The 14532-nt window shown below is 33.8% G+C and overlaps 1 protein-coding gene across 7 annotated transcripts in view; it reads left to right on the top strand.

The window, feature by feature from the left end:
- LOC111512393 (uncharacterized) overlaps positions 1-14532 on the top strand; it is a 99193-nt gene that overhangs the window by 26436 nt on the left and 58225 nt on the right. For all 7 annotated transcript variants that reach the window (XM_074178442.1, XM_074178439.1, XM_074178438.1 and 4 more), the window contains 2 exons: positions 11334-11381; positions 11438-11533. In XM_074178442.1, coding sequence (XP_074034543.1) covers positions 11334-11381; positions 11438-11533 — 144 coding nt within the window. The remainder of the gene's footprint in view (positions 1-11333; positions 11382-11437; positions 11534-14532) is intronic.

The following is a 14532-nucleotide window of genomic DNA, read 5'->3' as shown; positions in this document are numbered from 1 at the left end:
GTTGCAGATGGTAAGGGTATAAGAGTTGTTCCTTTAAAATTCGAAATACCGTCGTATGATCAACATTTACCTGGAAAGCAATCTTTCTAGTACTGTTAGTAGGTTGTTCTTCAATCAAATTAAGTACTGCTTCCTCAAGCTGTGGTGTTCGTACTTCTCGATGGCGACAACAATCCTGCGTTCTTTTGTCGAATGAACCATATTCTGGTAATCGTTGATGAAGTCGAGCAAATATTCTATGTGAAGGATGCTGCCGTTGAGGATACATTTCAGCATATCTTCTAGAAGCTTCTAACCCATTTCCCTGCGACAGACCGTAAACGTAATGCATATCAGCCATTTCCTCATTTGTGTATGCCATTTTAATAACAACTAACAAATTAAGAACAGAACAACAACACACAATTAGTATTAATTCAATTTCGACAATTCACAAACTGACAGCGTCATACCAATTTAATTGTCACTATCGCTAATAGCGACCTACTAGATAGATTAATTTTGTATTTTCGCATTTATGACGATGTATCTCTGTAGTTGTTCGTAAAATAATGTTTTGCTGTGAACTGGTTTATTTTGGGCAAAAAACCTAGGAGACATTTTTTGTTTAGAATGAAACAGGCTATCGGAAATAAATTTTTAAATGGTAAACAAATAATAAGACAAAAAGTTACATTGGAAATACATTTTAGGAGTTGCGTTTTCCACCCCTTACAATCATGGGGTAAACCAAATAAATTTCTGGCTAAGTGTCTTTTTGGTAGTCCAAACGTCAGGTTAATTTCAATATTGTAACTTTTTTAGTGCTTGTGAAAAAAATTGTTATACAAATTTTATGTACCCCCTTTAAGGGGCTGTATCTTAACAAGGGATGCTCCAATGAAGTTTCTTTATATGAAAGATCCCATCTTTTTTTCGATGAGGAATCACCTCCTTAAATGTTTAACACTTATTCAGTTACACCCTGTATAATTGTTACCATAGTTCTTGTAATGGTTGAATATTAATGCTGAAACATCAAAATGAAAATTTCCATATCCTAATTTTTAATACAGGGCATTTCTTTAATGCCCCCCCCCTTTTATTTTTTGAACGGGTCAACTAAAAAAATTGAAATTTGGGATAATGAAATTAATGCATGAATATTTTATTTTGAAGTGAAATTGACAGATGAAACTTTCAAGGTGGCGACTGACACATCTTTTTGAAGCTCCTGACAAATGCTTCAGAACCCTAGAATATAATGTCAATATCTTCAACTACTACAAAATGGCGGAACTTTTAATAATTGCCTGAATACATTAACATTTAACTACATAATATGAGGTACTAAATTTGAGGTCAGTTCAGAAGATGCTCAAAATAGTTGTCTTGAACTTCTTGACATATGAACAGCTTATCCGATATTTCACGCCGAACGTTTTCGAACACAGTAACGTCAATATCTCTACAACTATTTATTATTCTCTGCCGTATATCCAATATTGAAGCAGGTTCAGTTTCGTACACCTTTTGCTTCAAATATCCCCATAAGAAAAGTCCAAAGGTGTCAAATCTGGCGAGCGGGCTGGCCATTCTGTAGGACCTCGACAGCCAATCCAACGACCGGGAAAAGTAGTATCCAAATAGTTTCTTACTTGTCTGAAGTAATGTGGTGGTGCTCTATATTGTTGGAATACAATATCCATATCGAATTCATTAGGATTCGCTTCGACGACTTCAGTGATGAGAGGGTCATCTCTCTATCTATCTATCTATAGTTTCCAGCATATTCAAATACATTTTCACTGTTGAATTTTAATCAATAAATAGATGTCCTACAATATGGTTTCCCAATATTCCTGCCCAAACCTTAATTTTTTCTAGATATTGGGTATGTGTTTCCCGGAAAACGTGAGGGTTGGTGTCACTCCAATAACGGCAAACAAAAAATAACTAAACAAACCTTATCGGGTTGTTGAAATTGCCATATGGCAGATAAAAAGGAATATTTCTAGAAATATCGATATTAATGTGTTTTGTCTTCAGGAAATTAATAAATGTTCTGCCATTTTGTAGTAGGTGAAGATATTGACTTCATATTCTAGGGTTGTGAAGTATTCGTCAGGAGCTTCAAAATGATGTGTCACTAGATCCCCCTTTCCATTCAATTTTTAAAATTTTTTTTCCCCCAGATGGCACTCAGTCGCTATCTTGAAAGTTTCATCTGTCAATTTCACTTCAAAATAAAGTATTTATGCAATCATTTCATTATCCCAAATTTCAAGTTTTTGAGTTGACCCGTTCAAAAAATGAAAGGGGGGGCATTAAAGAAATGCCTGTATATTCAATCAATTCAACCTATATGAAATTGAAAGGTAGAACTGGTTCCTATGGCGAAAAAGTAGTTCAACAAAAAAACTTATTTCACATACCAGAACAGTAACACGCTTCTTGACTCACATTTTATCATCCAAATTGGTGGTATCATTAGATGGTCTAGACCAGGGGTCGGCAACCTTTTGAGACGGAAAAGCCAAAAGTTACAAATTACAAAATTTCCCAGTTTTCAAAGAGCCACTAACATTTTTGTTTCAATATTATGGTATTTGATTAGGATTAGGTAGATAAATTTGATTTTTTATTTAAAATAAATAGCTTTAAATATGAAATAATATTTATTCACATAAAAACATACAAATGAATCGCACAAAACATTTATATAACTATTGTACATAACTATAACCATTGTATAACATTTACAAGTTTTTCATCAATGGGAGCATTGGCCTTGCATGCCTTTTGAAAGTTTTGGTAAATCTGGCTCATAGCTTGTTGTTTTTAGTTTCAAGCACGCCTCTAAATTTTTATTTGTTAGCTGGCTTCTTGTTTTACTTTTTATTATATTCATGCAAGAGAACGCTTGCTCGCACGAATATGTTGACCCGAAGATTGTCAGCACGCCAAATGCCAACTTCTTCACCTCACTGAAGCATTCTGGGAGACTATTCCATGCATCAAATACGAGTGCCTCAACTCGCGGCATTTCTTTTAGAGCTGTCCACTTGTGCTGCGTAATGTGCATGCTTTTCTGGACCTCCAACTCTTCTAATTTGCTCTTGAGTTCTGTGAACTTTCCACTCCACAAATGTTTGGTTTTCAAATCCAACAATTGCATTTGAAACGAACCAGCATCAATCCCAAATGGCTCAATATTGATCTCCTTTAAATTTGTGGTGAGAGGATTTACTATGAACGCCAGAGTAATTGCGTTGGTTTTAAATTGCTCAAATCTCTCAGCGAATCCATCCTTCATTTTATTTATAGTAATGCTGAAGTAATTTGTGTCAATAGTTGCATTGTTTTCATCGCGATATTGCTTCAGATTTTCGAAATGAAGTAATTTTCCACTCTCCATGTCTTCGATGAAAAGAAGTAATTTATTTTCAAAGCAAACCACTTCTTCAAGCAAGGCATAGGCTGGGTTTCCCTTTCCTTGCAGTTTGACATTTAGCTCGTTTAGTTTCATTGTGATATCCACCATGAAGTAGAATTTTTGCAGCCATTTGTCTTCTTTCAATTCGGGATGGACAATGCCTTTTTCATCGAAGAAAATTTTTATTTCAGTCAAGCAAGAAGCAAAACGTTTCAATACGTTACCCTTGGAAAGCCATCGCACTTTATTGTGCAGAAGTAGATCAGAATACTGGCTTTCTATTTCTTCAAGAAATTCCTGAAACTGGCGATGGTAGAGTGCTTTTGCCAAAATGCTGTTAACGATCTTAATAACCAAGTTCATGACCTCAACCATTTCAGTCGGGAATGTTTGGGCACAAAGCGCCTCTTGATGAATTATGCAGTGAAACGTTAAAATTTCGTGGTTTATTTTTTGCCGAAGAATTGTTGTTACCCCTCTATGTATTCCTGTCATACTTCTGGCTCCGTCAGTTGCTATGGAAACGATTTTATTTATATCGATTTCATAGTCTTCCAGGCATTTTTGCACAGCATTTGCTATATCTTCTCCACGAGTTTGCCCTGAGAGCGGCAGCAATCCTAGCAGTTCTTCTTTTGGACCTTGGGACGACATATACCTGACGAAAAGGGTAACTTGTGCCGTGTCTTTTATGTCGCAAGACTCATCAATAGCAATTGATAAAGCAGAAGCCAGTTGAATGTCTTCCACTTGCATGTGTGTTATATTTGAAGACATTTTTGAAGTTCTATCTTGTACTGTTTTAGCAGATAATGGCATATCTTTAACTTTCTTCATGATTTCGGTTTTGTTTTTGAAATCACGAAACAGTTCTTCAGCTCCACGTATGAAACAATCTTTGACGTACTCACCATCTGTGAATGGTTTCCCTCTTTTTGCAATTTGTAGTGATATTGCGAAGCTTGCCAGGTTTACATTATTTGAAGATTGCGCCCAGTTACTTAGCATAGAACTCGACTGCTGTTTTTGTTTTTGAAGCTCTTTAACAGCTTTTTTTCGTGTGTCACCGGATGGATATTTGGCAGCGAATTGGGTATGTTTTGTAGTGAAGTGTCTCTCCAAATTTGACTTCTTATTGTGTGCAAGTTTTTCTTGGCAAATCAGACAAGTCGGAAGGCCATCTGTGTTGCATATGAACGCAAACTGCTCTGTCCAATCCTGATTAAATGCTCTATTTTCTTCTTCAGTTCGTCTCTTCTTTTTATCAGATGCCATTCTGATGGCGGAGCTGAAATAAAGATTTTAAAATTTTTTCAGCTATTTAAAACGGGGTTAATAAACCTTTAATTAAATAGTTAATTTCGTTAATTGCTAATGTGTAAAGAAGTGAACTTTGTTAAACGTCAAACGTATGCACAAGTAGTGTACCTCCAGACAAATTCATTTTTTTAAATTAACCATAGAAGTATATTTGCTTCCTCGCTACCGAAAGCTCAACACATATAGATCATATTCATATACAGTAAAGCGTCTTTATAACGCTTCTCTTGGCGAGTAGAGAACACGCGTTTTAACCGTGAAAGTGTTATAAACGGGAAATTTTATATTTGACAATATACATCATCGATAAACACGTTGCATAGTGCACAAATTGTGAATCTGATATTCACAGAAATCATTCTCAAGCCAGAGAACAAAAATCACGGTGATTTGTGTGTTAAAAATGAATGGTTTGAAACAGATAAAATTATTTTGTTTGAACAAAAGTAATTAACATCATTTTACAAAATGGACAATTTATAAAAGATTTAAAAAATAAATCCTTTTCAATGATTGGCGCAAAATCATTTTAATTTAAAATCATGCTATTGTAATCGTAGATGATTTTCATTTTTTCTTTAACTGTATGATTTTCGCGTTGTTGAAGCCACCGCGAAAACAGGTTCAAAATTTAAAACTTTCGAACGGTTTTCACGTTGAAAAATATTTTACGTGTGTTAACTCTTAAGAAACAATAACAGGAAACGAAACCAATACATAAGAAAATTAAGTGATGGAAACTAGAGCAAAAAAAAACCGGAAAGCTTTCCCCGTTTAATGGGTTCTGAGAAAAAAAGGACCTCTGAAAATCACGTTACATCCATTGAATTAGTTAAGTTGTCGAACATTGAAAGGAATTTGTAAAGAAAAACAAACTTGAAGAACTGCATAATTATTACAGTATAAAATTGGAAATAAAATTAATAAGAGAATGTTTAGCGATGAATTACAATATATTGTTGCTAAACCAAGTTCCATTTTAGCAAGCAAAGTGTAATAACGAAAAAATTGTCAATGAAATTCAATAGAAATGATTTTGGGATAAAGAAAAACAGCACTATATCCGGGAAAGCGTTATAAACGGGGAGGGGGGGGGGGTTATATAGAAGTTTTACTGTATAATACGTATCATACCAACATGAAACAAACAGAACACAATAGTACTATAACTATGAAAATATTTACCTATTGATTCTGAGAGAGTTCTGACTCTGACAGCGAGCGTTGAAGTACACAGTTTCTTTTCTCTTTTAACAAACCGCAGCGCCTTACCGTTTCACTCTCTTATCTAATATTCAAGTTGTATTTAAACAGCGCACCAATCAAAGTTAAAAAATCTTTCATTTAAATATGTCTCTTTCTTGTCTCACATAAAGAGAAGAAGATAATTCTTGAAATGGTTTCTTGTCTCACATAGTTCTTCTCACCCCCACTTATTCACACTGTCTTGTTCTCTGTTGAGTGTTTTTAACCTACTAAACAAACAGAACAGTGTTGCCAAAGCGGGCAATCAACCGTCCGTAAACTCTCTACCCCACTTATTCTCACTGTTCTCTGGTGACTGTTTTTATCCTATTTAAAACTTTAAATAGAATAAATTTAATTTAAATTTAAAACTTTTTTTTTTCAGTATAATATTTTTATGAGTTTTAAAAATAAAATAATATAATTATTAATATTTGCGCATGAAATTGAAGAGACACAACTTGGCATCAAAAGAGCCGCATGTGGCTCGCGAGCCGCAGGTTGCCGACCCCTGGTCTAGACACTAGACTATTTCTTGAACAAAGTTATGGAACTGGCCGATACTTGATAAAATTCCAGTATTCAGTATGTTATTTCCTACACACTAACTTATCTAATTGATATCCTACAAGGTGAATACCCAATTTCACTTTAAGCCATTCACCAATTATTTTTTCAAATACAAAAAATATAGTTAATACTTTTCTCAAATTAGTGGGATATGAAGAATGATCCTTTCGTCTACGAAACAGAAGATGACATTTTGTTGCATCATAGCCCTCGCTATGTTTATCAGAGTTCTTACTTTGCATCATCTTGTCCTTTGAGTTTGTATAAACAAAGTCACTTGTGTCTTTTTTTTTTAATTTGATCTAAACATTAGTATATCATGTTTTGAATTGAATATCAATAAACTTTTATTCATCTTCTTTTTAACAAGTCGAACATTTATGAAGACATCATCTAAATTTATTTTTGAATTATGTATGCCACCATTTTTTAATATGGATAATAGTGAGACATTCATAGTCCCACCATTCAACCAAACAAGTTGGCATGCTGTTGACACCAACTTTACTGGTTAAACACGTGTTGAGAAGAGTATTACAGTCTGGTGTGTGGAAAAATCGTTTTTTTTTTTGGATTGTGTGAAATAGTTTATGCCTTAGTGTTTTTCTTTTTCATTAAATCTGATGCAATTCCACAATTTAAAAAAATTCACTGTTGTTTAAATTCAGAATAGAATATTTGTAAAAATTACTTTTCCCCACAGTTTTGTATGGGCATGATCATTACTTTTGAACAGTTATAAAATGATACAAAATATATAAAATTTTAACAAGTTTACAGTCTTCAACAATCAATAAATGATTATTCACCCTAGTATTCGAGGCATGTAGTTATTCATTTTGTTTGTCAGATGCATGATATCAAGTAACAGTGTAGCATTAGCAGATCATAAATTATCGCATGACATACCCCATATGGAGTAAAGAAAATTTGATATCCCTAAAATTATAATTTTATAATAATTTTTGAAAATTTCAAGTTTACTGGTATAGCCATCCAATTTATGCAATAGGATTAACCTTAAATTCAATGAAAAAATAATAATTTCAAATAAATGAGATCAAAAACATTGAATTTTTTTTCTATTTCTTCTTATTGTAAACATTGAATTTTTTTTCTATTTCTTCTTATTGTTAAGTATCTTTCTCTTAATACTGAATATAATAATAAGTGGTATTCTTAGCCAATTTTGACTCAAAATACAACACAACACTTACTTCAATTACATTTCATAATTATTTCATTTGTTACTATTGCTTCTATCTTTGTTGTTTTGCTCTTGGAAATATTCTTCGAACTAGTCTGCTCTGCTTTATCGCTCTATCTGCCCATATTTATATATACGTCAGTGTATTCTCGCGAAACATTTTTAGCCTCTAGTTTATTCATTTACGTTTGTTTGGTATACAAGGTGTTTCCTGACTACAATACGAAACTTCAGAGGGTGATTCGTTAGGTTGTTTAAAAAAAAAGGTTCTTATGAACCTTTGTCCAAAGTTGCTTCGTTTGTGAGATATATGGCGTTGAAGTTTGAAAAAAACGATATTTATAAAATATCATGAATATCATGATAGCAAGTAAACATCGATCGTTCAGCTTGCGGCTTGAACCACCGACTCACACTTCGGTCGATTGAAAGAGTAAAGCACCCACGTCGAACCGCCCGGCTACCTAAGTAATGAGGCCCCTCCTAGGCCCTAACTAGATTGAAATTACTAGGTCCAGTGGAATCTCAGTGGACACCACAGCCAACAATATTGGGAAAGAAAAGTACGCCACTGACTTGTTGTTCTTTTTAAAGATAAATCAACTAAAAATGCAACTTTTTCGTCGCTTGGGTTTTCTTCATATCTAGCTTCGTTTTCGAGAAAAAAAATTGAAGCCACTTTGCATATCATGAACATCTGCTTTGGAGACCAGCTGACAGTGTTGTCATATTAGTGAAAGTCAGATTTGTCAATTAGCAGTGATGTCATCATGAATAATTTTACTAACGCTGAAAAGGCTGACCTGCACTTTATTTATGAATTAGCAAATGGAAATGAGGAAGAAGCACGGATAATTCACCAGGACAGATATCTCAACAATTCAATGTGCTAAAACATTTAGAACGCTAGATGCAAGATTATATGAAACTGGGAGTTTTAATGAAAATGCAGGTGATGGAAGACCGGAAACTGTAACAACGCCTGAACTAGATGAACTATCACAGCGGGTCCAAGCTCTACTGCCTCGGAATTTTCACCCAAGATTAATGTTCTGCAGGTGGTTGATTCATACGATGGCATATAATAATATTTTAACAAATATTTCATTTACGGACGAATCAAATTTTTCACGGTATGCTATATTATGAACTTTCACGATAACCACTTTTGGGCCGACGAAAATCCTCACGTTATTAGAGAAAGTCATTTTCAGGAACAATTTTCGCCGAACGTTTGGGAAGGATTAATTGGTGACTACCTCATATTCCCATTTTTTTACCAGCAAGATTAACAGATGAATCCTACACGGACTTTTTGCGAGATCATTTACCCATTTTGTTAGAAAAAGTGGCGGTACTTGTTAGAGGCAACATGTGGTTTATGCACGACGGGGCTTCAGCTCATTTTAGTGTTCTTGCTCGTCAATTTCGACATAACCTACCCTAATCGCTGGATTGGACGTGCAGGCAGGACCTCAAAATTGACCAGCTCGCAGTCCTGATATGAATAATTGACTACACTGAATTATCAAACTTCATTTTATTTCACTTTAAATACAACAAACACTTCAATTAAAAATTCAACTATTATTTTAATGTATCGCCTTACTAGATCACTTGGCATACCACAGTGTTACGTCCACTTCACCGTGTACTTGACTGTCCGAATACGCTTGTAGCCAGCGTTCAAATAACGCAATGGAACAGCGTAGAATTTCGCCGAAGTTCTATGGACATCGGTAGCATGTTTCTTGCTCTTTCTCGAGCGGCAGGTAACATTGAATAGTCCCATGCTCTCAGCTACGTCACGTTTGTTTTAAGGTTACCAGTGGCGGTCGGCGTTATTTACAACAATATTTTGGAATGGCTCACTACCACATAAACTATGGAATACTGATATGTGGTGATTCCTCACATGCAAATGAGTCATAACTGTTGTATTGTGAGTTTTTTTCTTATGCACTGAATGTTAATTATTCATATTTTCTGTAGGATGTACCTAAACAAATTTTGTTATTGCGGAAATTTTCGAATGTAATAGAAATTTTAATTTGAGGTCAATAAAATTTCTTTCTTTCTTTCTTACTGGACCTAATAATTTCAATCTCAATCGGGCAAAATAAGCGCCTCATTACTTCAAATAACTATAGCAAATTCCAACCAAATCGGTGTAAGGGTATTTATGATATTTTATAGATACCGTGTTGTTTTAACTTCAACGCCCTGTATCTCAGAAACGAAGCAACTCAAGACAATATGTTCACAGAATGTTTTTTCTTAAAAGGACCTAGTGAATCATACTTTGAAATTTCGTATAGTAATTAGGAAACACCCTGTATGCTTTTATGGTAACGATGTAGTTTATGTTTCAAAATAAACACGATAATGTGGGTCGGTAACAAAGCTTATACATCTACCGCCAAATGGGGAACCACTTTCTGTCTATTTGCAGCGTTAACCACAAATGCCCAACTAATGAGCCTTTTTCCTGAGAATAGTACAGCAAACATGTCACGAGAGGCAGCACTAGTAGTAGGGACAAACAATAAACTATTCACATGTAAAACAGTGTTATTTACATAATATTAATTTGTTATTGTACCGTTTTGCGAATTGTACGTCGGATAATCGATATCCGGAAGAAAACGTGTTTTTTATACCATTTATAAAAACCTCATAATAATGAGGTTAGATGTAAGAAATGGATACATGCTTCGAGGAGAGTGGATTTAACAGTGCCAAAAATAAATGAATATTCATATGTATGCTCTAAACATGAAATGAATAGTAAATTTTTCATAGTTATTTACCATTGATTAGAATGATATATAACCTCAATCGTTTACTAAATTATATTCATTTATTATATTTCATTAAATTAATTTCATTACCATCTATATTTGATTCATATTTCACTCGGAAATTAATCTGAAATTCATAATTATTTTTAATTTCTTTTATTACAGTTTCAATTTACCGCTACTCTTTTACTAGAGTCTGTATACCACCTAACCTGTCTATTAATTCACTTTTTTTTCAGTTATTTTAAATTACGGAATGCAAGCCAACGTTTTAATGTTACAACATTGTTATCCTTTACAGTTGCAAATTTTAGTTTTGCTCCAGGAACATCTTCTTCTGTTAAAAACATTATTTTTTAATTGTACATATGTTTATATGAGGATTAGGCAGTGTTTGTCCCTACCGAACTACTAGCGCTGCTAGTGACTGATTTTTCGTACTTCAGGAAAAAGGTTCATTGAAATCTGAGATCACAAACATCCTATTCCGGATTTGAGTCATTATGTTCACTCAATACTACTAACAATTTATTCATTTAAAATGAATAAATGTTTTCATATTCCAAACAACATTTTGTGTAAAAGGTTATCTGACAATAATAAGAGTAGAGTTTTTACAATGAGAATTTCAGGGTATATTCTTTTTTGACGATATGGAAATAGAGATTGGGACTCTTGCTGCTTATTGCACCCTAGGTGAAGTAAATATTGTATTCTTTAATAGAGTTACTTAAGTGGTTTTGAATTTTGATACTTGTATGAATTATTATTTCAGGTAGTTCAAGTGATGAAGAAATAGATAACACTGACAAAGAAACTACAGGTAGGTAGGTCAACAAATTTTGTATTGTTTATCTTATTTTTCCGATGGGGTTTTAGATATGATCCATAAAAATGAGAAAGGAGCAGGAATTATTGCCAAAGAACTAGAAGCTTTGTTGTCAGAGGATGTCAGCAGCCCAAGTAAATCAGAAGGTAATGACTTAAATTTGATAGTTTCCTAAAAAATATGTTTTATGTTAGTTTTTTCAGTCTGAATTGTTTGTCATATGAATTTTCATAAATTATCTATTATCTAATGAGAACTAATTGCCATATTTTTTTATTAAAGAAGGCATGATTGAAAAAAAACAAGAGTGGAAAATTCTATGAAATAACTCTCTTGTTCATACAAGACTATATATGGTTTATTATTTCTGAAATGATATATTTTATGAAACAAATTAGTTGTAGATAATGGTACAGAAAAAGTGAATCTGATTCTGATTTTTCTGCTGATAATTCAGTAATCGTCGATACATCGGCTAGTACGAAGTAACTTTGTATTTAGTTTTTAGTTTTTTTTTAGTAAGTGCCACCAACTGGGATTAAAGCATTATAGGTTACGAAAAAGTTCTTATCTATTTCTTTTGCTATACATCTGAACAAGTGTACTTTAACTTTTTGTGTTCTGCAAAATAATTGAAAAGCCAGTATATGCAAAACGGAAATATTGTTCAAATTTCAGTGTCAATTATACTAATATTGATTCAATCTTCAATTATCCACAGCTGATTCGATAAACTGTGCAAAATTGAAATATGATTAGTCTGTAATTTTGAATCAGAGATTCAATTCGATGAGTCTAGTGTGTTCTCATATATTTCTATTTTTCTACTGGTCAATTCATATATTTGTCAACTGTCAATTTGTATATCTTTCAACTGTCGTAGAAGCATATTGGGGTTATGTCATATTTTTACATTTGCTGAACTTTTGTCAAGAAAAATAACTATTAGTACCATCGGAAATTTCGCTTTTCATGTGATTTTTTAAATTTCATTTTTTTTTTTGAAGAATTGAATAAAATAATATAAGAACCGAGTCAAAAGTTTGTGTAATTTTTCTGAGAGAACTAAATGACCATGTGACGGAAACTCTAGTTTCCGTTACACTCTCACTCCATTCAGAATTATTAGAAATGAAAAAGGTAACTTCTAGTAGATACTTATTAGGAGCCGTTTAACTAATACATAAGCACTGTAGGAGGGTGGTCTACCTTGCTGTGATGCGCAAACAAAATGGAAATGGATACCGGCCCTTCGTAACACAAAGATTCTCCCGATAATTAGAAAGGGGTCGGACCAATCAGGTACAAGAGCAGATGGTCGAACGACATCTAGTTCCATTATAAGTACAAACGCACCATGATCATTTTCAGTTTACTCGTCGCAGCAATCACTTCGACCGATTTAACATGGTTGACGGTAAAAACTTTCAAAAGGTTTTATAAGTGGATTGAATAAATACAGTTAAAGAAAATAAAATCTCAAATTTATCAGTGGAAAATGTAAATTAGTGAAAGCGACCAGTTTCGAATTTTTTGAATGAAAACAGAAATTGGTAATGATTGTGAATATAACATATTTGATGAGTAGGTATAGTTGGTACAAGATAATGATGGTAGGCATGGAAAAATTGGAAACCATAAGAGATCACTAGGTCTCATCAGTGGTACTGGACTGACTCACTGAACTGTCCTAAAAAAGGACAAGCCTGAAAGTAAAGGCGATGACATCTCCCCCTACGAAGATGCCATTTATGGGATTGACAGAAGACCCAATCCTCAAATATGAAAGATAAACGAGGCTCCCCTAGGCAATCAGTTGCAAAGCCAAGTTTGGACATCGATCGTCGAGAGAAATTCATCCGCTGTCTTTCACTACAAGGCAGCTAAATGGACTTGTGATTCAACACCATACAGCGCTGTTTTGACCCACAGTGTCATCAGTGGTGCTAGGCTGAATTACTGAACTCTCCTGAAAAAAATATTACTGGAATTTTTTTCCCAACACCAAACTGTTTGGTTATCAATATTTGAATAACAATGCAAAAGTTGCTGGAGTAGTAATGTATTGTAGCACCAGTCAATGGTTTCAATATTGAGATTGAAACTTCTTCAGCCTACACGTAATAGATATATATATATATATATATATATATATATATATATATATATATATATATATATATATATATATATATATATATATATATATATACATTCTCATTGGGGCTTACCGATTTAAAATTTAAGTTACTTGTACATGTAACATTTTTTTTTTACTTTAAAATTGGAACATTTTAGTAAAGATGTACAATTTGTATTCTGCGGTCGAAATTTTGAACAAGTTGAACATTTTCAAAAAGAAGGAAAAAAAAGATTCTCTTCAATTGATTCTAACTTTGTAAAGCGTCTACTGAGTTATCTTTGGAATTCAGTTATAATCTTTGGCGATGGATCTTAAGAAAGTGTTACTATCTTCATTTGGGTTTGAAGGCTGTCGTAGTTTGGAACTGCATCCTAACGTTTCGCCAGCACGAGTGGCTGGCTTCATCTTGATATTCACCGATGGCTGGTGATTTCTAGTTCCTAGGTTGTATTTATGTTGATTCAGGTAGTTCGCCTCTCTTGTTGATGTGTTACCCTCAATGTTGCTCTCAATGAAAAAGGGACCAATGATATGGTTTCCTACAATCCCTGGCCAAACATTATTCTTTCGAGGGTATTGCGTGTGTTCTTCTCTCATCCAGTGAGGATTTTCCGTTGACCAGTAGCGACAATTTTGCCGATTAGCATGACAGTTAAGAGATAAAGTACATTCATCAGAAAACATAACGTCTTCTAGTTGGATGATATTATTATCCAACATGCCCATCATTTGCTCACAAAAATAAGTTCTTCTTACATGAGCTCCTGAATAGGTATTGAATATTGAATAGCTTATTGTTCCTTGAGATATGGGTGGTAAATTAGGAAATTTCTCATGAAATAGGCGAGCTACCTTCTATTGTGTCTACTCGATATATGTAGGTTGTCCTCAAACTAACGCATCACATATAATTTGAGTTCATCACTCATTACATTGGCAGCTGCTTTTTTTATTTGCCCCACATGACCAAGCTCGCGAAACTGCTTCTCTATTTTGCTTATT

Source organism: Leptinotarsa decemlineata, unplaced genomic scaffold (assembly GCF_025532065.1).
Source record: "Leptinotarsa decemlineata unplaced genomic scaffold, Ldec_3_MD MMD2_tig00003798_RagTag_RagTag, whole genome shotgun sequence".
NCBI lineage: Eukaryota > Metazoa > Arthropoda > Insecta > Coleoptera > Chrysomelidae > Leptinotarsa > Leptinotarsa decemlineata.
This window is presented reverse-complemented; position numbering and strand designations above follow the sequence as displayed.